Consider the following 27,631-nt stretch of genomic DNA (forward strand, 5'->3'; position numbering starts at 1 on the left):
GAAAATTCCTGACCTTCAGGAGTATTTTCCATACATACAGTTGGGTAGGGCTAAGTGCTAGGAAGAAAAAATAAAACAGAGTAAAGAGGGGCCCAGAGAGATGGCAAAGGTCACTCTGTCCTATGAACTGAATGTTTGTGTCCCCCTATAATTCATGTTGAAACCCTGATCCCTGATATGATGGTAGTTGGAGGTGGGCCTCTGGGAGGTAATTAGGTCATGAGCGTGTATCCCTCATGAATGACATCAGTGCCCTTAGAAGAAAAGACATGAGAGAGGTGACTGCACTCCCTGTCACACAAGGACATAATCAGGAAGAGCAGACACGAGGAACCAAACCAGCTGGCACCTCTATCTTGGACTTCCCAGCCTCCAGAACCATGAGAAATAAATTTCCGTTGTTTAAATCACTCAGTCTATGGTATTTTTCTTATAGGAGCCCAAACTAAGGTACTGTACTGTAATCTATCTTGCATGGGAAGGCTGGAGAAGGCCTCTCTGTGAGGCAAAGCAAAAACCTGAAGGAAGTAAACCCTGTGGATATCTGGAGGAAGAGGGTCCAGGTAGCAGGATCCGCAAGGACAAGGCCCTTAGGCAGGGCTGTGTTGGCACGTTGGAGGGCCCTGGTGAGGTGAGCAGAACTAAAGTATATAGGGGAAGAGTGGGAGGAGAAGAGGCTGGAGAGGGCCTTCAAGGCCCTGTAAGGATTCTAGACTTTAATATTGTTTGTACCCTATGAACAATTGTTAAAAATAAAACATAAGTGACATTCTTTTTGGCTTTAGCTCCCTATACCTCTTTCCAGAGGTAACAGTCATAGTTATTTGTGTATCCTCCCAGAAATATTCTATGCTGATACATGGATCTATCTTTAAAAACAAACAAACAAACAAAAAACAGATAGAAGGATACTATAAGCAGTATGCTACATTTTTCTTTTCTATTTACAAATATATCTTGGAGATACTTCCATATAGGGTTTAGATATCTATGTTATACTTTCTAAAGGCTGTATTTATTTTATTTTCCAGTATAGTGTGATAACTATTTAACCAAGAGGCATTTTGGTTTCTTATTCTTCAGCTATTAAAAATATTGCAGTGAATGTTTAACTTCTATTCCAGTATGCTTATTATTAAATATCCCCAGTACTTTATCAGATAGTTCTTTTCAGGTAGGAATCAGGGATTTAGGGCTTTGGTTCACAAAATTGCAATTCTGGGCTTCTTAGACTGAGTCCCAACAGAGACCCAATATAATCTAGGAAACGTTTTACTCTAGAGAGAAAAAAATAGTTATTGCCTTTTTGTAAAATTTCGTTTATTTAATTAAAATTTTTTTTTTTTTTTTTAAAGAGAGCACGAGCAGGGGAGAGGGGCAGAAGTAGAGGGACAGAGAGTAAGAGGGAGAGAGAATCTTAAGCAGGCTCCATGCTCAGTGCAGAGCCCAACACAAGGCTCAATCCCATGACGCTGGGATCATGACCTAAATCTAAATCAAGAGTCAGACACTCAACCAACTGAGCGCCTACACGCCCGATATTGTTCTTTCTTAAAGGAAGAATTGATACAAAGGCAGAACATAATAATGCCCATCCGCCTCCCTACTGCAGATGGGCTGAGGGAGGACACATAGCAATAGTGAAGAAAATCTTAATCTACTCGGCTTCTGGAAGCCAAATACTGACTTCCACCGCACATGCTAGGACACCAAGGAAGTGAAATGATCATAGTTTCCTTTCAGAGAAACTTGTAGGAATGACCGTCAAAAGCAGGAAAATAAGATTTTCCTGGGCAAACATCAATATTTCCTGAGAAGCTACTGTACGTTGAGATGTGGAGGAAAAAAAAAAATCTGCAGACATAGAGCCTGCCCTTAAATTTGTGATCATGTAAGAAAACAAAGTACTTTAAGTAAATAGATAGATAGATAGATAGATAGATAGATAACATGTTTATGCAAGACAAAAGTACCATCCTGCAGAAGGAATTGATCTGGCCATCTGAAAGCCTGGGGAGATCCAGGACTGGGAAGCTCTCTAGCCACCACAAAAGGTGGGGTGAGGTATGGGATCAAAATTGAGGGGACTGGTGGAAAGACTCTTCTTACGCAGTAATAAAACTACCCTCCACCCTCAGCACACACACATATCCTATGCAGCTTCATGACTTCTCATTCTTGCCCCAACCACAAGAGACAAGTTTGTTTTCTGTGAAATTTGAACCAGAGAGTTTCAGCCTTGGAGATGCATGGCACAGAAGTGGACAAGATGAGACTCCTCAGTGAAGACAGGAGGGTAAAGTAAAATTCTCCTCCTAAAGCAGCACACCTTCCCCCACCCAGCTCCCAGAATATGGCAACCAGTTTTAAACTCCTTTCCACTCCTAGATCAGGGGCTGAAGGATTCTTCTCTGGAAGGTAAAAGTTAACAGCTACCCCCAAAATAAAAAGATACTGATATTTTTCAGTTCCACAAAAACAACAACACTAGCTTACCACCAATCACTCAATAGTTAGGGCACCAAAAATCAACCTATTCAATCAGCTTTTAAATTTTAATGCCTCATTCTCAAATATGAGAATGGTTAAGTATCACCAAGCATTTAAGGAAAGTCTCCAAAATGAAAAACAAAACCTCAAAACAAAGGGGAAAAAAAGAAAATCAGAAGAAAGACAATATGGAAAACAGAAGAAAAATTATTTTAAAAAACCTATATAACATTCTCAGAGATATGATGGTATTGTATTCATGAAACAAAACATGTGACATGAAAAAGGACAAAGAGAATAAGAAAAAGACTCTTGGAAATTAAAATCATGAGACCTGAAATTAAAAACAGAAGAGTTAGAGGGGTGCCTGGGTGGCTCAACTGGTTAAGCGTCCAACTCTTGATCTCAGCTCAGGTCTTGATCTCAGGGTCATGAGGTAGAGCCCTGCCCTGGGCTCTGCACTGGGAGTGAAGCCTACTTAAAACAAAGAAAGAAAGAAAGGAAGAAAGGAAGAAAGAAAGAAAGGAAGAAAGAAAGAAAGGAAGAAAGAAAGAAAGAAAGAAAGGAAGGAAGAAAAAAGGAAGAAAGGAAGGAAGGAAGGAAGGAAGAAAGAAAGAGAGGAAGGAAGGAAGGAAGGAAGGAAGGAAGGAAGAAAGAAAAGAAAGAAAGGAAGAAAGGAAGAAAGAAAAGAAAGAAAGAAAAAGAGAAAAGAAAGAAAGAGAGAAAGAAAGAAAAGAAAAGAAGGAAAATAAAGAAAGAAAAGAAAGAAAGAAAGAAAGAAAGAAAGAAAGAAAGGAAGAAAACAGAAGAGTTGCAAAAGACCAACCAGTTGAGATTGAAGAAGGGCAGAGGGTTCCAGAAGGAAAGTTTCAAAGGAAAAAGGAGAAAATAGAAATTATGTGGTACACTTGACTATGTAGAAACTCTACTAAGGGACTGTTGAAAGTGTGGAAAGAAATAAAGATAGGTATATAGAGGGGCACATGGCTGGTTCGGTTAGTAGAGCATGTGACTCGATCTCGGGGTCATGACTTCCTACACTGGGTGTACAGCTTACATAAAAATAAAAAATAAAACATAAATTTAAAAAATCTAAAGTAAATAAATAAATAAATAAATAAAAAGATAGGTATATATAAACTGATAACAATGAGGCAATTACCAACCCTCCCCCAAAAAAGTTTCATATGAAACAAAACATAATAATACTAATCTTTGGCTCACCATAAACAATATTTACAGTCTTAATAACATAAGAACTGAATACTGATTTAATCAAAAGTTGTGGTGGAATTATATTGGGAGGACTTAACAAGGGAAAGTCAATAGATAAAATCTAAAATAGAAAAAGTATGATACAATAATATACGCATATTATTTCAAAACATAAAGGTGAATGCCAAAAGAAACAGTAGAGAATGGATGCCTTTAAGTTGCTGTATTGGATGTGGGAGGCAGGCAAGCCAGAGACTAATGTTGTTTTAAGCTTTTTAGTACTATTTGTTATGTTTATATATTAACTTAACTAACAATTAACCAAAAAAGGCTAACACAAATTATGATATCTCACTATCATGAAACACTATATAATCATTAAAAAGAAAGGAGATCATATGAAAAAAAGTCTACTATGTACGACTGAGTGAAAATGACAAGGCAGGTTATGAAACGTTTTATGAATATATATATGAAACATATTTTACAAATATATATATACATATATATTCATAAAGCAATGTCCAAAGAGATGTGTAACAACATTTGTAATAGTAGTTACAACCTAGGAGTAGGATGTCAACTTATTTTTCAAACTTTTTATGACTTCCATATTGTTTCCATTTTGTTTTGTTTTCAGTAAGCACACTTTATCCTCATTATCAGAAGAAACAAAAAGCTATCTTCATGAGAGAAAACTTTAATAAGCTGAGATTTAAGTGCCAGTGGAGGCTGACAGAGCATGGAGAATAAAACAGAGATCCTTGGAAGATTCTAGGTAAGAATTTAAAGGTAATAAAAAAATATCATTGGCAGAAAATAAAAGAAATGCCTGGTAAGTACTGTAGCACAGAAATGAATGTAATCGTGGGACTGAATAATTCAAGATCTTAAAGATCTAGAAATTATATGGTCCACTTGATCATGTAGAATACTCTACTAGAAGACTGTTATCAGTATGGGAAAAATTAAAGATAGGTATATAGAAAATTAAGCAAATGAAAAACAATGAGACGATGATTAACTCCAAAAACCAAAAATGACAGGAAACAAAAATAAGCACTCTGAGCAATGAAACAACTTAGGGAATTATCTGTTCACAAGTAATGAATGAAAATAGGAGTAGACTTCTTACCTGCTTCAGGGCAGGGGAACATGGGATCAGCTCTCCTATCCTGTTTATTCCAGCATTGATTTTCTTCTTTCTATGCCTCTCCACTAGATAGGGGGAAAAATCCATTTATCAGACCTTATGGTACACTGCTATAGCTCACTATTCTCCCTGGGTAAAGAAATTTTAGGTAAAGAAATCTCTAACAAAATTTTATCAAACAGTATCTACTGAAGACAAATAACTACAAGACAATTTCTAAGAATGCTGCATTATAAGTCTAGCATTATGGGCACTGATATAAGCAATACTTTTATTAGCATTTTAAAAATGTGATCTATAATAATTAAACTCAAATTAAAAACAGAAAATGCTAATATTACTTTACTGTTAGGCCATTATTATGTTTCAAGTAATTACTGGACATTTTAGTGATAACTAAATTTTAAGAACCCCTACTAACAAGCTAAGTTAGTAGAAAGCTGCCTTTTTATAGCAAATAGGCAAATGAGACCTATTTAGACAGATTACAGAACCTTCAAACACCTTTTAGGATGTCTAGAAGGCATTTTTGAAATAGAACAGCTATCAGTTATGACTTAAAATTTCTAGGAGTCTCGTTTACTCACTCTGGGCACATAGGATTTTTCCCATAAGAAACTGGGCAACTGGCAACATCTCAACCAAATTAACTGAGAAATCTTCCAGGCTTACATGCCACAACTTTAAAGATTGTATGGAAAGGGCAAGAGGGAATGAGATGATCTAAATAATTTCAATAAGACACTGTAAGTAGAAATATTATTAGTCTTGGCTTTTACTGTCAGAAGGGTTTCTAAAACCTCCCTTCCTAACAAAAGATTCCAGTGATCTTTCAGATTAACCATAAGCAGCTCTTGTTTTGCAAAATCATACTTTTTGCTTCACAATCTAGCAGTAAAGACATATTTTCAATGACATCTAATTACTCTCTCATAATAAATTACTATCAGGACATATTTATGACACCATGTGAGTTGGTTCCAATAAAAATACTTAGCTCCTATGGCTAAAAAGATTAGATTTAATTCATTTGGCCAAAGAAGGGAAAACAATAAAGTATGATATCACCTTTTTTCTAAATTCTCTAATAACAGTATTTGTTATTACCCAGGAGTGGATTTTTTCATGTATGGAGGTAGAAAAAACCAACATTGAGACCCACAGTGATAAAGGGGAATTCAAAGGCAGGAAATTCTCATTCTGGAAAACAGCAATATTCCATCAGTGTTCACCCCATCTTCCCATAGACAAAAATTCCCCCAGGGTCCTTTCCTTAGGGAAAGGAAGAATATCAGTTATAGAGTAATAGACATTAACTTCTAAAATATTTTGTTTTCAATCTGACTGTAACCCCTGGAAAAGAAAGTGTTCTAAAATGTACCAAAATATAAATGTAGGCACAATCACTTCTATAAATGTTTATCTGGCTTTGGCCTATAATCTGGACGTTTGAGATAAAATCAAACATTTATTTTCTACATTTCTTCCTGTGACTGAGGACTCCACAACTTCATTTAAGACTGTTCACATTTCAGGGACTTTTAAGCTCCACAGCCTGCTGTTCATCTCTCCTCTGCTCCTCTGGGCAGCCAGCTCCCTCTGGAACTTCTGCAGACACATTCTCTCTATCCCATTTGGGAGAAGTAGAGCTCAATTTCCTCAGTGGGTGAAATCACTTAAAACAGTAGTTCCAAAGGCGTATTAGTCCTCGAGTTATCTAAATAGACAATGAATCAGAAGATGATAAACTAGCCATCTTCATGAGACTCGAGGGGTGTTTTGCCAATTAAACCATAAAGGAACAAACAAAGTAAAGGAACGTTTTCCTAAAACATAGGGAATAATGATTCTATGCTTGTAACATAAAACCTTACAATCGACTACAGTATAATTTCTTTGTGAATGCAAAAATGCTAACAAATACAATTGAAATTGTTTCTACCTGCATTGTGTGTCTCCCGGTTTTTCTTTCTGAAACAAAAAGTGCAGATAAAAGGAACATGAAAATAACAGGAAAACATTTTCTCCACTTTATATGTTGAGAACCACAGAAATTTTATGAATTTGTATTTGTTGCATCAGTAAGAAACCATCTTATTATGGTATGAAAACCTAACTGCAGGTACATCAGTATAAATTTAGAATCTACAATTTCCAAATTCTACAATTCTCTATTCATCCATACCCAAAAGTCAATGGTTGGGAAGTGAATCAATCATTGAAAATGTTAACTATTTGAAAAATGTAATTAAAGAGCTAGTCAACTCTCAAAGTGATGTACCAAGTAGGTGACTTCTGATGTTTGCTCTGGCACCTGGCAAGGGGTGCGGTGAGTGTGTCAGGGGTACAAGCAACAGTAGAAAGGAACTTTTTAATCCCCGGGGGTGGGGAACCATGGCAGCCACCAGCACCAACACACAGACAATTGGCATTTGAGCCATCTTTTGCATCTGTGTGCCTTAGCTTATCCAAACTCTTAGTTTTTCTTAAAAGCTAATCTACTCAAACCATTGATTTCCCTTTTATGTACAATTACTCAATACATTAGCAATCCCTAACAGTTATTTGGTAAGGAAAGAGAATGGGGATTTTAATATTAATGAAAGCACTGACCATGCAATTTTAAGCAGAAACACTGCCTAAAATGCTAGAAATTCAGAAGGGGGCTTATACAAAGAACCAGAAGTAATGTTGTACTGACGTGCATATTGTAATGTCACAAAATTGTAATGTCACAAAATGTCTATTCAAATTGACTTCGGCCTAAATGAACTTAACAGTCTACAAAGACTGTGATACTGTGAGCAAGTAAAAGTTTCAGGAGAAACTAAACACTTAGGATAGATTTGGTATTATACAATTTTAATTGCTCATTGTCATTTCTGTTACACTGTCCATAAAATAAGGAGGACAGGTAAATTTTAACTATGTACTCCTTTCTGTAAACCTGTATTTATTTATTCACACATATTTCTGAAGAATAATGGTCTTCCAGGCATTTAATGAAAGTTCCCTGAGGACTGCCTATTTCACAAAGTGGGGACTAATTCTGCTGTTCATCTCCCCAAACTATATTATTTCTGGACCAGGACTACATACCTGTGCTGCTTTTTTGTAGGAGTCTCATTCTCTGTCATTTCTGGCATGGTTACAGTGATAGGAACCTACACAGCATGGAAGAACACGCCAGAAAGTTCAAGTTATTCTAGTATGTTAGAGAAATTAATAGCACTTTGGTTTGAATACCAAAATGCTAAAAAAACAAAAGTGACACCACAAAAAAGCACTGGATTAGCTGCTGTGGATAGAAAAAGGTATAAGAAAACAGGACAAAAAATATTATAACTAGCAGGTGGAGAGCATGGTGAATGTCAAATGTGAGGTATCGCCAGAAAGTTCTTGAGAAGACTGGAGTAGAGAAAGATCATTATCAGGTTAGAAATCTAGAAAGGCTTAAAAAGGGGGTGTGGATTTGAGCAAGACCTGGAAAAACAGGTAAAACATACTTGAGTTGGGAGAGTATGTTCTTTGTTCATAATATTTGAAGTGTTCTACAAAATTTAAATGAGAACACTGGTTCTCCTCTCTGAATGCAGAAAAAACAAGTGACAAGCACACAAACATGTACACACAAACAGCCATACAAGGAATATTCCTTGTACGGAAGCAAGCTCATTCATTCATTCACTCACTTGCTATCCTTCTCTCAAACTGCTAGAAGTCTTACATCATCACTTGACACTCATTAATACCTGGGTAGGAGTAGGAAAATTCTACTTATATTTAAAATATCAGGAGGGGCGCCTGGGTGGCTCTGTCGGTTAAGCGTCTGACTTTGTCTCAGGTCATGATCTCACGGTCCGTGAGTTCAAGCCCCGCATCGGGCTCTGTGCTGACAGCTCAGAGCCTGGAGCCTGCTCTTGCTCTGTCTCTGTCTCTCTCAAAAATAAATAAAGATTTAAAAAAATAAAATAAAACAAAATTAAATTAAATTAAATTAAATTAAAATAAAATATCAGGATACTGGGGCACCTGGGTGGCTCAGTTGCTTGGGCATCTGACTTCAGCTCAACTCATGATCTCATGATCTCATGATTCATGAGTTTGAGCCTCGCATCAGGATCTGCACTGACAGTGCGGAGCCTACATGTGGTTCTCTCTCTCTCCCTCTCTCTCTGCTCCTCCCCAGTTTATATGCACACACTGTCTCTCTCAAAATAAATAAATAATATATATATTTATTTATATATATTTATATATATATTTATATATATAAATATATTTATATATATTTTTGATGAATATATTTCCCTATAGTGTATATATATACTATATATATAAATATATATATATATTTATATATATAGTATATATATACACTATAGGGAAATATATTCATATGCCAAAAAAGCCTGAAAGCAAATACATGAAGATAATAGTCATAGTTATGTAAGGCCAGCAACATTATAGGTGGTTTCTTTCTCTTCTCTGACCTTTAAAAATTTCATAATGAAAACTTTAATGCTTTTAAATCTCAGGGACTGACGGCCTGGCCTTTCAAAAGTGGTCTGTCCAACTGGGATAGCTGTTGTGGTACACTGGAGTAGGTGCAAGTGCAGTTACCATTTTCTGTGTATGGAATCGGAAATCAGAAAGCGTGAGTTTAGGGGTGCCTGGGTGGCTCAGTAGGTTAAGCGTCCGACTTCGGCTCAGGTCATGATCTCATGGTTAGTGAGTTCAAGCCCCATGTCAGGGTCTGTGCTGATGGCTCAGAGCCTGTAATCTGCTTCAGATTCTGTGTCTCCATCTCTCTCTGACCCTTCCCTACTCACACGCGCTCTCTCTCAAAAATAAATAAACATTAAAAAAAAAGAAAGAAAGCATGAGTTTAAAATCTGGTTCTGCCAAACTGGTACAGCCACTCTGGAAAACAGTATGGAGGTTCCTCAAAAAATTAAAAGTAGAGCTAACCTACGACCCAGCAATGGCACTACTAGGTATTTATCCAAGGGATACAGGTATGCTGTTCTGAAGGGATACATGCACCCCAATGTTTATAGCAGTATTATCAACAATAGCCAAAGTATGGAAAGAGCCCAAATGTCTATCGATGGATGAATGGGTAAAGAAGATGTGGTATATATATACAATGGAGTATTACTCGGCAATCAAAAAGAATGAAATCTTGCCATTTGCAACTATGTAGATGGAACTAGAAGGTATTCTGCTAAGTGAAATTAGTCAGTCAGAGAAAGACAAATGTCATATGACTTCACTCATATGAGGACTTTAAGATACAAAACAGATGAACATAAGGGAAGGGAAATAAAAATAATATAAAAACATGGACGGGGACAAAACATAAGAGACTCTTAAATATAGAGAACAAAGAGGGTTGTTCATGGGCTTGTGGGATGGGGGATGGGTTAAATGGGTAAGGGGCATTAAGGAATCTACTCCTGAAATCATTGTTGCACTATATGCTAACTTGGATGTAAATTAAAAAAAAATAAATTTAAAAAAATAAACATTTAAAAATTAAAAAAAACAGATACAGAAATAAATAAAATGAAATAAAATAAAATAAATAAAATAAAATAAAATAAAGTAAAATAAAATAAAATAAAATAAAATAAAATCTGGTTCTGCCATTTCCTAGCTGTGAGGTCCTGGGCAAGATATATAACCTCTTGGAACCTCAGATGTTTCATCTACAAAATGGATCAAAATCATAGCATCTGCACCATTGGGTTGTTTTGAGAAGGGAATGACAAATGCAGGGGAGCAGAGCAGCACGGTGCCTAGCAGCAAAAAGAATTCAACAAATGTTAGCTATGAATAATAATGAAGCCATTTCAGACTGGGCTCTAGCCCTGTAAAGGTGGAGGAAGGGTCCTGGGGAATGAGTAGAAGTGAATGCAGACAAGGTAATGACAGGAAGTACTGACTGAAGCAGCCTGAGGAGAAATGTGCACTCAAGTCCCACTTCCAGCAGCTTACTCTCCCCTACATGTGTGATGGTATACATCAGCCTAAAAGCAACAAACTCACATCAGGTTACTACATAATGACAATGCGGGACATGTGAGTAAATAAGTCCTTGTCACCTTTATCACCCAAGGGCTTGCAGAAGTTCTTCACTTTTGATTCCTGGCTTCCAACACCTCCCGTTTCTGATCCAAATCTATCATCTTCTGCCAGAAGATGGTCTATAAGTTATGTTTTCTTCTTACTACACAAGAGAAAAATCAATGAATGTTTACAGTGGCTAGGTTTCCATTAGCATGTAAAACAACTGGCAAATTAGGGCATGCAGGCAGATTTTTGGTGGCAAACAGAATGATCCGAAAGCTAATGAACGTAGTTGCTTTAAAAAGTCACTCTCCAGGGGCGCCTGGGTGGCTCAGTCGGTTAAGCGGCCGACTTCAGCTCAGGTCATGATCTCGCGGTCCGTGAGGGCTGTGAGTTCGAGCCCCGCATCGTGCTCTGTGCTGACAGCTCAGAGCCTGGAGCCTGTTTCAGATTCTGTGTCTCCCTCTCTCTGACCCTCCCCCGTTCATGCTCTGTCTCTCTCTGTCTCAAAAATAAATAAATGTTTAAAAAAAAAAAAAAAGTCACTCTCCAATAGGCGGCTCATGCTCCACTCCCACAAAAATGGTAGCAAGTACTGTAGTCACTGGACAGATCCCAGGAGATTCTCTCCTTTCTCTTAGGCATGCTCACTGTCCCTCAAGTTCTTATTGTCCTCCACCTATGTCTTACACTAAGGTCTGTCCTCAATTCTAAAATTATCTTCCTTCAATCTCCCACTTCCCTCTTCTCACTTGTGAGAGTGACAAAACTTACTCGAGGATCTTCCACGAAGGCAGCGGCACTAGGATGACAGCCTTCAGAACTGTGCATTGAATATACTCCAGAAAATGCAGATTTGGGGGCACCTGGCTCAGTGGATTAAGTGTCTGATTTTGGCTCAGGTCATGATCATGCGGTTTATGAATTTGAGCCCCGTATCGGGATTGCTGCTGTCAGCGAAGGGCCTGCTTCAGATCCTCTGTCCCCTCTCCCTGCCCCTCCCTGGCTTACGCTCTCTCAAAAAAAATAAATACAAACATTACAAAAAATGTAGATTTGGGGGCTTCATCCTACACAAATGAGAAGTACTGGGTAGGGCCCAGGAATCTGTATTTTCAACAAGATAATAGTTAAAAAACAGGAATTGTCAGCCCACTGTCAGCCTGACCCTGAATCAGTCTCTAAGGGAGGAATCCCAATCTTTAAGGGAGGAGTCTGAAATTTAGAATGCCCCCAGGGGATTGTTATCAGGAAAATTTAGAAACACAGGCAGGTATCTTTAGTTGGTGGAATTTCTGGCATCTGACCAACACCCTACTGGAGGAGAGATTATTTGGGATAGGGCATGACAGGTGAACACATAATTTCACCTATAAACCCGTAAGGTCAGATGTCCCTTGTGCCGGTGAGTCAGCATTTGGTCATTAACATTACAGTTTCAGTTTTGAAACTGTAAAACTTGTGAGCACTTTTGAAAGTTTGCAGATTCATGTTACAAGTAAGATACATGACGTTAAAGTTCTAAACTTCTGAACATCTAGAATCTTAAAGTAAATGATACTAGAGGTCTATCACATAAGTAAACATACTCATCGCATGGGGGTGAGACGCAAGAGTTTAACTGAAAGAGGTACATCACCCAGTTTACCAAACATCACTGTAAATATCCATCTCAAACCACATTTTAACAAATTCAATTACATCTATCAGTGTACAAGTGTTTCCATATGCTATTCCTCCTGATATTAAGCTTGCATTCCTCACATTAAAAAAGAACACTTATTAAAACAAAGAATACTTATTGAAATAATGAACTATATAATAATGTCATAAACGCTTGTCCACTGACTCATTAACCTACTAATAAGGAAATGTTACTTTTAATACAATATTTAATTTTTAAAGAAAAAATTCAAAATGTTACATTAATAATCTATGAATCACTATATTTTACGGTAAGAAAGAATTATTTCTGAAATTAGTCAAATCCAATGGTTCTCAAAGTGTACTTTTGAGATCACTTGTATCAAAATCACAACTTTTAAAACTGCTTTTTCCTCTTGCAGTAAAGCTTATGTATAGTAAAATGCAGAAATCTTAAGTGTAAAATTCAGTGAGTTCTGACTAATGCACATACCTGTGTGACCCAATCCCTATCAAGGTACAGAACATTATTATTACCAGAGAAAGTTCTCTCACGACCCTTCCTAGTCAATACCTTCCCCTTCTCCCACAGAGGCAACCAGTGTTCTCATTTTTTTCTCTACTGAACTTTACAATGCATTAACTGAGAATTCTGTTTTGTCAACCTTTCACTCAGCTATTTCTGAAATTCATCCAGTAGTTTGTTCCTTTTTATTGCTGAGTATGAATGTATAACTGTGTGTCAGTTTATAACATAGCTTGTTTATTTTCCGTTGATGAACACCTGTTCCTGTGTTTTGGTGACCACGAAGAAAAGCTGCTCTCCATGAATATTCTTGTGCAACATTTTTCATGGGTATAGTCTTTCTTTCTGTTGAGTAAATACCCAGGAGTAGAAATGCTTATTATATTCCCTGCAGTTCCACTCCCAAGTATCTACCCAAGAGAAATAAAAAAAAAGTATATCCACAAAAAGACTTATGTAAGAACATTTGTCACACTTTCCCCAGAGTGACAGTACCATTTTGCATTCCCATCCAAAATGTAAGAGTTCTGGTTGTTCAATATCCTACTAACATTGGGCTTTGTCTGCTTATCAATTTCAACTATTCTGGTGGTTAAATAGTGGAATCTCATTATAGTTTAATTTTCATTTCCTGGATGATTGATAACATTGAATAAATTTTTATGTGCATATGAAGACCATCTGTAGGGGGCCCCTAGGTGGCTCAGTCAGTTAAGCATCCGACTTTGGCTCAGGGCATGATCTCACAGTTCGTGAGTTCCAGCTCTGCATCTGGCTCTGTGCTGACAGCTCAGAGCCTGGAGCCTGCTTGAGTTCTGCATTTCCCTCTCTTTGTGCCCCTCCCCCACCTCTGCTCACTCTCTCTCTCTCTCTCTCTCTCAAAAATAAATAAACATTGAAGAAAATTTAAGACCATTTGTAGATCTTGTTTTGCCTGCTCATATCTTTTTGCCAGTTTTTTTTTTTAATGTTTATTTATTTTTGAGAGAGAGAGAAAGGGAGAGACAGCCTGAGCAGGGGAGGGGCAGAGAGAGAGGGAGACACACAATCAGAAGCAGGCTCCAGGCTCTGAGCTGTCAGCAGAGCCTGATGCAGGGCTTACACCCACAAACTGTGATATCAGGACCTGTGCCGAAGCCGGACGCTTAACCGACTAAGCTACCCAGGCGCCCTATCTTTTTGCCAGTTTTTTAATTGGATTGTTTACTGTAGGGGACAAGCTTAGGAATCCTCCAGGCTTACACCAAATGGATTAACAAGGGATAAAGAAATACAAAGTCATAAAATGCTTACACCGGAGTTTGGGTAAACCAGATTGGCACTCCAAGAATAGGGGGGTGCAAAGATACCCCGAAAATAGGGAGGCACAAAGGTGCCAGGATTAGGGAGGTGTGAAGGCACCCCAAAATACAGAGGGGTTGCAGAACCCCCCAAAATAGAGAGAGGCAAAGGCCTGAAATAGAAATGGCACAAAGGTGCCCAATACGTAGGTATATGAAAATAAACAAGATTAGATGTTCAAGGTGGAAACACTCCCAATTTAGTACTATAGCAGAAAAGCTGCTTTCACGGGAGAATAGGGCCAGGTTAGGTAAATTGATTGGTGAATTGGACTATGGACCTCTGTGCTGCAGGCAAAGCAGCCCAGAGCAGAGATGGTGAACAAAAGAAAAGGTGCCTTATTAGCCCTGTGGTTATTCCCCCTATCTGTCTCATCCCCTAGGCTAGCTAAGATAAATAGGCACGGTGCTTCCGGTCTGCTGTTAACAACCATCTATCCATCTGCCCGGAGCCGGGAGTTTAATATTGACCCAAACCCCAAACACTGTATATCTTCAAAACCCCCCTTTTCCTTCACGTCCCCAAGTTAATGTTCCTAGTTTGTCTCTTTGTACATGCCCATCACGTTTGCAAGCCTTCTGACCTGAATAAATACGAGGCAAGGACCCTTATTCAGGGCTCTTGTCTTTTCCCGGACATTAGCCGTCTCTCGCTTTAATCCTGTGTCCCCTCTTTTGCTGGCCAAAAGAGAACTTTAGACTTAAGAGTTTACAACAGTTTGTCCTTTTATGATTAACTTACAGAAAATCTTCATATATTCTGAGTTACTTATATCTTCTGCATACTTGTCATTTGTCTGAAACATATTTTGCAAATATTGTCTCCCACTATGTGGCCTACCTATGCCTTTTCTTAATTGTGCCTTTTGGTAAGCAATAGTTCTTGATGAAGTATGATTATTTCTTTTTGTGGCCTGTCCAAGAAACCTTTACTCATTCCCAAGATATTCTACTATGATTGCTTCTACAAAGTTTATGATATTGGCATATTTAGATCAATGATCTGTATGGCAGGAGGTAGGGGTTAAAGTTCACTTTTTTCCCATATGGATATTTAGTTGTTCCAACATCATTTGTTGAAAACATTTCCTTTCTTCAGTGGTACCTTTGTTAAAAATCAAATGTCCATATTAGTGCAGTTCCATTTCCAGGCTCTCTGTTCTGTTGCTCTCTCTTCTGAGCTATCCTTATGCTATGACCACATATACTAAGCATACGTTTAAAATATTGATTCCTACGCCCTACACCAGACCTACTGAATCAGAATCTTAGGAAAGACAAGTCCAGAAATACAAGCTTCCTAGTTGATTTTTCTGTAGCCTAAAGTCTGAGAAGTGCATTATTTTAACACTGTTCTCCCTCTAAAACTAATAAAAATCAGTGAGCTCACAACCAATGAGGCCACCTGGAAAGAACAGTGAACTTGGAATTGGGAAAATGAGCTCTAATTCTAGATTTGCTACTGAAAAGCTAGGCATCATTTTACTTATCACAGCTTAGGGCCCAAGTTTCTTCACATGTAAAACAAGAGGATAGGACTAGACTCAATCATTCAGGTATAGACCAAGTGCCCCCACTGCCTAGGAATTATAGATACAAAGATGGAAAAGGCAAGTCTTCTCTCAAGAAGAACACAGTCTAGATCAGGGCTATCCAAAAGAACTTTGTGCAATGCAGATATTCTATACCTGCATTGTCCATATGGTCGCCATTAGTCACATGTGTATATTAAATGCTTGAAATGTGGCTAGTGAGACCACCAAACTTTTAATTTTATGTAATTTTAAGTAATTTAAATAGTTACATGAGGCTAGTGATTACCATATTGGGCAGCACAGATAATTTAAAAAATAATTGAAAAGAAGATGAATTTTAAAAAATTGGTTAATGAATGTCAACTTCCTACTTGTGTTATTGTCCTACAGCTACATATCTCTACTCTGGGAAACTGGGTCAGCAGTACATGGATTCATTGTAGTATTTTTGTAACTTCTTTTGAGTCTATAATTGTTTTAAAATAGAAAGGTTTTAAAAGTGAATTTAAAAACTGGTAAATGCTACCTCAAAGATTTGTTAATAAAATGCTATGAAAGAACACAGAATCAGGCATGTTTCTTGTGGGACTCAAAGAAAGCTAGGTTTTAAAGAATACATAGTATTTTTGTCAGTCAAGATGGAGAGAAGAAAGGATATGAGTTAGCAGAAGAGCAAGTGCAAAGGCAGTGAAACATTAAAAATGTCTTGTGAGTCTGAGGATTGCAGCAGGAATATAAAAATTATGGGAGAGAGGGAAGGAAACATGAGGTGCGGACAGGAAGAGAACTTGGACTAGACTGTGAACGAATTTTCTGTGCCTAGTAAGGATGCTCAGATTTCACTTCCGAAACAAAGTTCCCCTGGTCTACTTTAAACAATAAAAAGTACAATGAAGTACGGATTTTTTTTCTTTTTTATTGACATATTACATATACAATAAGCCACTAATTTAAGTTCACTGCTCAATAAATTTATATATGTGAATACACTCATGTAGCCACCACTAAGATCAAGATACAGAACACTACCTCAAAAGGCTCCCTCAAGGTCCCTGCCACTTAATCAATCCCTTGAAATTTCTTTCAAAAATATTCATTCAAAGAATATATATTTCCAAAGAAGACATAAAAATGACCAACAAGTACATAAAAAGATGTTCATCATCATTAATCATCAGGGGAATGCAAATCAAAACCATAATGAGATTTCACCTCACACCTATTAGAAGAGTTATTATCAAAAAATGGGGGCCCTCTATGGCTCAGTTGGTTAAGTGTCCAACTCTTGGTTTCAGGTAGGTCATGATCTCATGGTTCATGGATTCAAGCCCCATATTGGGCTCTGTACTGACAGCATGGAGCCTACTTGGGATACTCTCTCCTCCCTCTCTCTCTCAAAATAAATAAACTTTTTTTTTTTTTAAGTCAAAAGACTATCAACAATAGTGAAAGTATGGAAAGAGCCCAAATGTCCATTGATGGATGAATGGATAAAGAAGATGTGGTACATATATACAATGGAGTATTACTCAGCAATCAAAAAGAATGAAATCTTGCCATTTGCAACTATGTGGATGGAACTGGAGGGTATTATGCTAAGCAAAATTAGTCAAAGACAAAACTCATAGGACTTCACTCATATGAGGACTTTAAGAGACAAAACAAATGAACATAAGGGAAGAGAAACAAAAATACTATAAAAACAGGGAGGGGGACAAAACATAAGAGACTCTTAAATATGGAGAACAAACAGAGGGTTACTGGAGGGGTTCTGGGAGGGGGGACGGGCTAAATGGGTAAGAAGCATTAAGGAATCTACTCCTGAAATCATTGTTGCACTATACGCTAACTAATTTGGATGTAAATTTATTTTTTATTTTATTTTTTTTATTTTTAAATTTTTTTAATGTTTATTTATTCTTGAGAGAGAGAGAGAGAGAGTATGAGCAGGGGAGAGGCAGAGTGAGAGAGGGACACAGAATGTGAAGCAGGCTCCAGGCTCTGAGCTGTCAGCACAGAGCTCAATGTGGGGCTTGAACTCACGAGCCATGAGATCATGACCCAAGCCAAAGCCAGACACTTAACCAACTGAGCCACCCAGGCGCCCCTGGATGTAAGTTTAAAAAAAATAAAATTAAAAAAAAAAAAGTCAAAAGATAACAAGTGTTGGTGAAGATATGGAGAAAAGGAAACCCTCATACACAACAGATGGGAATGTAAATTGGTGCAGCCATTATGGAAAACAGTATGGAGGTTTCTCAAAATTAAAAACAGAAATACCGTATGATCCAACAACCCCACTTCTAGCTATGTATCCAAAAGAAATGGAAACACTATCTATAATCCCATGTTCATTACTGCATTATTCACAACAGCCAAGGCATGGAAACAACCTAAGTGTCCACTGATGGGTGAATGGGTAAAGAAAATGTCACACACACACACACACACACACACACACACACACACACACACACACATAATGAAATATATAAATATATATTTACATATATACACATGTATATATTTTATAGACAAATATATGTACATAATGGAATATTCACCTCTAAAAAGAAGGAAATCCTGATATCTGTGACAACATGAATCAACCTGGAGGACATTATGTTAAGTGAAATAAGCCAGATGCAGAAAGACAAATATTGCATAATCACACTAATATGTGGAAACTAAAAAAGTTGGACTCATGGTAATAGTGGGCATAATGGTAGTTACCAGTGGCTAAGAGATAGGGGAAATGGAAGAGGTTGATCAAAGGGTACAGACATTCAGTTATAAGATGAATAGGTTCTGGAGACCTAATGTACAGTATGATGACTACAGTTAATAATAATTTATTGTATATTTGCAATTTGCTAAGAGAGAATATCTTAAAATCTTTTGTTCTTACCACGAAAAGTAACTATGTGAGTGGATTGATATGTTAATTAGGTCAGCTGTGGTAATCATTTCACAATGTATACACATACCAAAATATCATGTTGTATACCTTAAGTACATACAGTATCTATTTGTCAATCAAACCTCAATAAAGCTGGAAAAAATATGTTTATCAAAAGTGTGCTATTTCCTCATACATTGCTGGTGGGAATGTATAATGTATAATGGTATAGTCACTTGGGAAAACAGGTTGGCAATTCCTCAAATAGTTACAACACAGAGTCACTCTATGATCCAGCAACGCCACCTAGGTATACACCCCAAAAAACTGAAAACACACGTTCACACAAAAACTTGTGCACGTATGTCTGTTGCAGAAATATTCGTAACAGCCAGTGAGTTGAAACAAGCCAAAGGTCCATGTGAATGATGAATGGATAAGTAAAATGTGCTATGTCCACACAAGGCAATGTTATTCAGCAATAAAAAGATATGGAGTAATGATACATGCTACAGCATGGTAATCCTTGAAAACGTGGAAATGAAAGAAGCCTGACACAAAAGGTCACATATTCCATTTATACAAAATGTCCAGAACAGGCAAATCCACAGAGACAGAAAGCAGTTTAGTGCTTTTAGGAGTGGAGAGAGGGAATCAAGAGTGACAGCTAATGGGTATGGGTTTCTTTGGGGGATGATGTTCTTGTATGGAGATGACTATGCAACTTTGTAAATATGCTAAAAATCACTGAATTCTAAACTTTAAAAGGGTGAGTTTTGTGACATGTGAATTATATCTTAATAATAAATACAAACAAAAAATGAAGACAAAAGCAAAAAATTTTGCTATGAATAGAAAATGCTTGACATCTCCAGATTAATCAATGCTCTGTTGGTAAACACTTTAAAAAAATTTTTTTTAATGTTTATTTATTTTGAGAGAGAGAAAGAGAGATCAAGCAGGGGAGCGGCAGAGAGAGAGAGAGAGAGAGAGAGAGAGAGAGAGAGAGAGAGAGAGAATCCCAAGCAGGCTATGCGCTGTCAGCACAGAGCCCAATGTGGGGCTTGAACACACATTAGATCATGATCTGAGCTGAAATCAAGAGTTGGACACTTAACTGACTGAGCCACCCAGGTGCCCCATGGTGGTAGACACTTTTTAAAAATCATTTTAAGACACATAATTATATAATTATCTGTACACATTATATAATTATTTTATACACAGAGTCTAATCTGATATTCACTAATTTATAAAGTGGTATTAAAATAATTTAGTAATTTGTCCACAGCCACACAGCTAATAAATAGTGAGGCAGGATTCCAACTTACTACTATCTGACTCCAGATCCCAAGTCCTTAACTATTTTCATAGTGATTCCCCACCTCGGCCACCCCCTGCAAAAAAAAAAAAAAAAAAAAAAAAAAAAAAAGCAAAGCAAACACACTATCGTACATTTTAGCAAAACCATGTCTTCAACTATTATATTCCTTCCATTTCAATATATATCTTATTGTCCTGGACATACGTTAAGTGGTAATATCTAGCCCAAAAAACTTATTTTCTCATATGGCTCCTGCTCATAAGAAAACAAAAACATCAATCAGAAGCCATATGCAAATAAAAAGCAATTGGATTTATAGGTTTTTCATAAAACAAAATATTCAAATAATCTGCTTTAGACAGGTGCTAAATGTTTAAAGTGGAAGCCTACTGTCAGCACTGTGTAAAAAAATTTTTTTTTACATTTATTTATTTTTGAGAGACAGAGCACAAGTGGGGCAAGGGCAGAGAAAGAATGAGACACAGAATCCGAAGCAGGCTCCAGGCTCTGAGCTGTCAGCACAGAGCCCAACGCAGGGCTCAAACCCACAAACTGCGAGATCATGACTTGAGGTGAAGTTGGACGCCTAACCGACTGAGCCATCCAGGCGCCCCTGTCAGTACTGTTTAGAAAGACTGAAAAGAATAAAGACAGCTCACAATATTAAAAATTACTACCAAGTTACATTAATCAAGACAGTGTGGTACTCGCATAAAGACACATAGATCAATGGAATTGAATTAAGAGCCAATAAATAAACCCTTAAATTTGTGGCCAACTGGTTTTTGACAAGGATGCCAAAACCATTCAATGGGAGAAAGAACAGTCTTTTCAACAAATGACGCCAGGGTAATGGGCTACTCACATGCAAATGAATGAAGTTAGACCCCTATCTCATAAAACATACAAAAATTAACTCAGAGAGAATCATATCACAGTTCAACATTATAGCGAACACTTTAAAACTCTTAGATACAAAATGAAAAGCACCAGCAACAAAAGAAAATATAGATATATTAGATTTCAAACTTTTAAATGTTTATGGTCAGAGGACACCATCAAGAAAGTGAAAAGATAACCCACAGAATGAGAGAAAATATTTACAAATATCTAATAAGGGAAATGCATATACAATATGTAAAGAACTCTTACAACTCAATAATTAAAAGACAACCTAATTTAAAAATGGGGGAGGGGTGCCTGTGTGGCTCAGTTGGTTAAGTGTCTGACTCTTGGTTTGGGCTAAGGTCATGATTTCACAATTCTTGAGATGGAGCCCTGCCTTGGGCACCCAGCTGACAGCACAGAGCCTGCTTGGGATTCTCTCGCTGCCCCTACCCTGCTTGCGCTTTCTCTCTCTCTCGCTCTCAAAATAAACTTGTTTTAAAAATGGGCAAAGCATCTGAATAGACATTTCTCTAAGGAAGATATACAAATGCCCAATAAACACATGAAAAGATGTTCAACATTATTAGCCATTAGGAAAATATAAATAAAAACCATGTGAGATATGACCTCATACCTGCTGGGAAGGCTAAAATAAAAGAGATAATAACATGTGTTGGTGAGGATGTGGAGAAATTAGAAGCCTCATATATGGCTGGTGGAACTAAAAAAAAAATGGTACAGCCACTTTGGAACAATCTGGCAGTTCCTCAAAATGTTACACATAGAGTTAACATATGACCAAGCATTTCTACTCCTAGAGATATAATCCAGAGAACTCAAAACAAGTGTTCACGCACAAAAACTTGCACATGAATGTTCATAGCAGGAGTATTCATAATAGCCAAAAAAGGAAAACAACCCAAATGTATATCAACTAAGAAGGGATAAACTGTGGTATATTCACACAACAGAATATAATTCAGCAATAAAAAGGAATGAAGTACTGATACATGCTACAGCATGGATGAACTTTGAAAGCATTATGCAATGTGAAAGAAACCAGTCACAGAAGACTGCATATTGTATGATCCCATCTACTTTAAGTTCTGGAACATGAAAATTTATAGAGACTGAAAGTAAACTGGTGGTTGCCAGGCCTGAGGAAAATGAGGGGGGTTAGGTGGGAGGTCTGTGTTCTTTTGGGGATGATGAACGTTCTAAAATTATACTGTGGTGATAGTTGCACAAGTCTACAAATATACCAAAACCCACTAAATTTCACTTTAAATATGTAAACTTTACGGTATGTGAATTGTATCTCAATCATCCTTGAAAAAAAAAAAAAAGAAATTTTTTGATGTCTCTTTGGGTAATCTGAAATTCTCTACCCATTCATCTTTTTCATCAGTTTATACATCTGTTTTCTTTCAACATAAAATTCTATTTAGCTACCAATCATCCCCAATTTTCCTAATACAGAGAAAATGTGAAGCTACCGAAAATAAGTACTAGCACTTATTTTTTTAAAAAACTAGGTCTAGAGGCGCCTGGGTGGCTCAGCCGGTTAAGCATCCAACTCTTCGTTTCAGCTCAGGTCATGATTTCACGGCTGGTGAGATCAAGCATGGGCTCCATGCTGACATTGGAGAGACTGCTTGGGATTCTCTCTCTCTGTGCCCTTCCCTTCTTTCTTAAAATAAACTTAAACTGAAATGAAATGAAATGAAATGAAATGAAATGAAATGAAATGAAATAAAATAAAATAAAATAAAATAAAATAAAATAAAATAAAATAAAATAAAAACAAAATAAAACAAAACTAGGTCTCACTGTTCAGGGGCAAATTGTGTTTTCTTTCCACCAAGAAGCAAATTAATGGTAAAGATTAATTTAAATTGTGTCTTGGGGCACTCGTCGGTTAAGTGCCCAACTCTTGGTTTCAGCTCAGGTCATGCCCTCACAGTTGGTGAGTTTGAGCCACACACTGGACTCTGCACTGACAGTACAAAGCCCACTTGAGTTTCTTGCTCTCTCCCTCTCTCTCTGCCTCTCCCCTGCTCATGCGTGTTCTCTATCAAAATAAATAAACTTAAAAAAATTTTAATAAATATAATAACATAAAATGAATTGTGTCTTTAGATATCATGAAGAGAAAAACCTAATTCTTATCATCAAATTTCGAATTAGAATTAAAATGTCTTAGTTGAAAACATTTTATGGCACATTGTTTAAACATATTTGCCCATGGTTTGAGGAAAATCTTTTCAACCTCTACACTTAATTCTGGTTTTTTGCTGCTTAACACATTCCTAAGTATTTTACAATGATTCAAAATGTTTATGGAAGATGAACACAGATAGGCAGTTTTTCAAATGTGTTCTATGTCTTTATTTGAGACCTCTAGTAAATCCTTAGTTCTCGCCAATCAAAATGCTTTAACCCACTGAACTAGAGTATGAACCATGAAAATAATGACACAACTAAGCTTATATCCCTGGTCTGGATTGCAGCCATTTATACCATTAGTATAATTAAAATAAATATCATTTTATATGCTTATTTAACACTTTATAACAGGTTTTCCTTATAGTAAAAGTAATACATACCTAGAAAAGCCAAACATAAAGATAAAAATGAAACTACTCTCAATCACATCACCCAACCAGAATACACAAGAATCATCATTGACATTCTTGTGGATTTTGTAATTCTTTTTTGTATGCACTTTACAAATGTTAAACCATAAGTAACTTTGTATTCTGCATTTTACTTAAGGTGAGCATTTCTCTATCATTAAATATACAAAATTGTGATTATAGTTTTATATTTAACATCATGGATGTGTACGTTCTAATTTCTATCTTATTTAATGCTGTAGGCATCTTTGCTCTCTGTATTTTGCTATATGAACCATTATGTGCATTTATCATCTTTACTATATTTTAGGTTAATAATCCTCTACCTAGAACATCCTATTACTTGTCTACCTGGTTCAACTCATGAAATCTGGCACATCTGTATTCTAGAGTTCAGGGATAGCACAGGGGTACTCTTCATAGCCCAAAGAATCCTTCCTCATAGTGTTTGGTTTTAGCAGCAGCTTTCCGTCTTGGCAGGCACTTGAGGACGTATTTATGAGTGTGCTGTGCTGTCTTCTGCTTTCTATAACTGCTATCAGAAGTCCTAATTTCCTTTGCCATTACAGAAATCCTACATCCTTTAACAACATTGCTGGCTCCTTCCTGTGAATCGCATCATCATCCTGCCTGGAGCTATCAGTCAGGGTGGTTCCTAAATGCCAACCTGGAGATACTATGTCATATATACAAAAAGGAAATTAAGGAAGTCCTGCCACTGGAGCTTTCACTGTGAAGTTGGGTCAAACCATATCTCAAGAAAAAGAAATAAGCCAAAGATTTTAAATTTTTACTTACGAACTACACAAGTAACCAATTTGCATAAAAATTATTTTCAAGGAATACAGAAATATATAAAGTTAAATGGAAAAGTTCCTTAGCTCTACTATCATGCTTTCCAGGAATACCCACTGTGGACAGTTTAGAATTTGTTAGACTCTTACCCTTCCTTTGCTCTTCCCATACAAGCTATAAATACTCCTGGTTAAGAATATATAACTAAATTCCATTATTAAGTTTTTAAAAATTCAATTGCAAAAATAACTTTTGTAAAAATTTGAAACAGCAGAGATGTGTATGAAGTACCAATGCCCCTCCACTTTTAACAGTCTGGTGGTATCAATTCCAGACATTTTCTCTACATAAGTCCAAGCAATTACCTACGTACATACTACATACATACTAGTACATACTATTACGCTGAAGGAGTAGGACACATAAAATGTAAATAGTACAAAATACCTTCCACTCTCAGTTCAAACCTCTTCCATGGGTGATCCTGCTCCTTGGATAAATTTAGGGTGGATCCCATGACTCTACTGATCACGACTATATGATACAAATCCTCTAGTTATTGTTAGTCACAAACAATCCATTGAGAATATCTCAGTACAGTTCCTCTGATGCAGGTAATGCCTCTCCCCACACTGTCTCTTACATTCTCTCCCCCACCCCCAACTTCTGCCTCTGTCTTTAGGGCCCAGTCTCTTTCTGCTGAGGTAGTCCTGCCCGTGATGGAAAGCCTAAGGGAGAGTGCCCAGACCAGCTCCTCCTAACACACTGTGGACCCACATCTGGTCCACAGAAATATGTACCTCTCTGATGTAACAACTCCTAGAAATTTACTCTACAAGTCATATTCATGTATGTGCAACAGGACATTTATTCAAGGATATTCATTATAAAATTGTTTCAAGTAGCAAAGGACAAGGAAACACCCTAAAGGCTCATCAAAAGAACAATTAAAAAAAAAAAAAAAGAATGATTAAATATGTTACAGTATTATGTTGAATCATCTGAAATTGCCCATATTTGACTTTTTCTGCCTCTAGAAACTACAATTTCAGATGGTTCAATCTAAAATAGATTGAGGGGCAACTGGGTGGCTCAGTTGGTCAGGTGTCCGACTCTTGGTTTCGGCTCAGGTCATGATCTCACAGCCCGTGGGTTCAAGTCCCACTTTGGGCTCCACGCTCTAACAGCACAGGATTCTCTCTTTCCTTCTCTCTCTGCCCCTCCCCTGCTCATGCTCGCTTGTGCACACGTGCTCTCTCTCAACATAAACTTGAAAAATAAAAGATTGAATCATAATACCTAAACATTCAATCCAAATATATGTATATGTATGTACACATATGTATAATATAAATGTATGTATATACGTACAATATATAGGTCTGTGTATATATATTATATATATAAAATATATAATATATATGATTATAAAATGGGCTGTATTGTGTCTCCTCCAAATTCATATGGTGATGTCCTAACCCCCAGTACTCTGGAATGTGACTGTATTTAGAGATAAAGCCTTTAAAAAGGTAATTAAGTTAAAATGGGTCATTAGAGGGGTACCCGGGCTCTGAGCTGTCAACACAGAGCCAAACACAGGCCTCGAACTCACAAATCGTGAGATTATGACCTGAGCTGAAGTTGGACACTTAACCTGAGCCACCCAAGTGCCCTAAAATAAAATCTTTTTAAATGGGTCATTAGGGTGGGCCCTAATTTGACGGGTGTCTTTTTTTTTTTTTTTTTAACGTTTATTTATGACACACACACACACACACATACACACACACACACACACACACACACACACACACACACACACACACCAGAGTGTAAGTGGGGGAGGGACAGAGAGAGGGAGACACAGAATCCAAAGCAGGCTCAGGCTCTGAGCTGTCAACACAGAGCCTGACACAGGGCTTGAATCCACAAGCCGTGAGATCATGACCTGAGCTGAAGTCAGACAGTTAATCTACTGAGCCACCCAGGTGCCCCTGGTATCCTTTTTTAAAAACATTTATTTATTTATTTTGAGAAAGAAGCATGAGCAGGGGAGGGGCAGAGAGAGAGGGAGAGAGAACCCCAAGCAGGCTCCTCACAGTCAGCATGGAGTCTGACACCGGGCTCAAACTCACGAACTGTGAGATCATGACCTGATCAGAAATCAAGAGTCAGATGCTTAACCGACTGATCCACCCAGGCACCCCTGCCTGGTGTCCTTATAAGAAAATGAGATTAAAACACAGACCACACAGACATGAGAACTACCACATGAGGATACCACAAGAAGGCAACTATCGACAAGCCAAGATGAGAGGCCTCAGAAGAAATCAAACCTGCTGACACCTTGGGCACTTGGGTGGCTCAGTCGGTTAAGTGTCTGACTTCAGCTCAGGTCATGATTTCATGGTTGGTGAGTCTGAGCCCCGCATTGGGCTCTGTGCTGACAGCTTAGAGCCTGGAGCCTGCTTCAGATTCTATGTCTCCCTCTCTGCCCCTCCCCTCTCATGCTCTGTCTCTGTTTCAAAAATAAAATAAAAACATTTTTTAAAAAATGAAAAAAAAAAGGGGCGCCTGGGTGGCTCAGTTGGTTGAGCTTCCGACTTCGGCTCAGGTCATGATCTCATGGTCTGTGAATTCGAGCCCCGCGTCGGGCTCTGTGCTGACAGCTCAGAGCCTGGACCCTGCTCTAGATTCTGTGTCTCCCTCTCTCTCTGACCCTCTGCCATTCATGCTCTGTCTCTCTCTGTCTCAAAAATAAATAAACATTAAAAAAAAAAATTTTTTTTTAAAAACCTGCTGACACCTTGATCTTGGACTTCTAGACTCCAGAACTGTAAGAAAATAAACATTTCTTGTTTAAACCACCAAGTCTGTGGTATTTTATGGCAGCACTAGCAAACTATACATATGTACACACACATGCGCACATATGTATATATGTACATGTAAATATGCATATGTATAAATGTACATATGTGTATACTTATATAAGTATATATATTTTTTTAACTTAAAAAATTACAAACATATATAATACCTATCCTTTGGGATGGGGAGGAGAACATAAATGTGTATGTTGACAAATGCACAGAATTTCTCTGGAAGGATCGC

At 37.4% G+C, this 27,631-nt stretch overlaps 1 protein-coding gene across 1 annotated transcript in view; it reads right to left on the bottom strand.

Annotated features, from left to right (window-relative positions):
• USF3 (upstream transcription factor family member 3) overlaps positions 1 to 27,631 on the bottom strand; it is a 57,934-nt gene that overhangs the window by 14,960 nt on the left and 15,343 nt on the right. The window contains exons 2-5 of the mRNA XM_042954885.1: positions 10,966 to 11,090; positions 7,958 to 8,022; positions 6,801 to 6,829; positions 4,841 to 4,923 (exon numbers count right to left, since the gene is read on the bottom strand). Coding sequence (XP_042810819.1) covers positions 4,841 to 4,923; positions 6,801 to 6,829; positions 7,958 to 8,004 — 159 coding nt within the window. The 5' untranslated portion in view covers positions 8,005 to 8,022; positions 10,966 to 11,090. The remainder of the gene's footprint in view (positions 1 to 4,840; positions 4,924 to 6,800; positions 6,830 to 7,957; positions 8,023 to 10,965; positions 11,091 to 27,631) is intronic.

This window comes from Panthera leo, chromosome C2, assembly GCF_018350215.1.
Source record: "Panthera leo isolate Ple1 chromosome C2, P.leo_Ple1_pat1.1, whole genome shotgun sequence".
Classification (NCBI taxonomy): Eukaryota; Metazoa; Chordata; class Mammalia; order Carnivora; family Felidae; genus Panthera; species Panthera leo.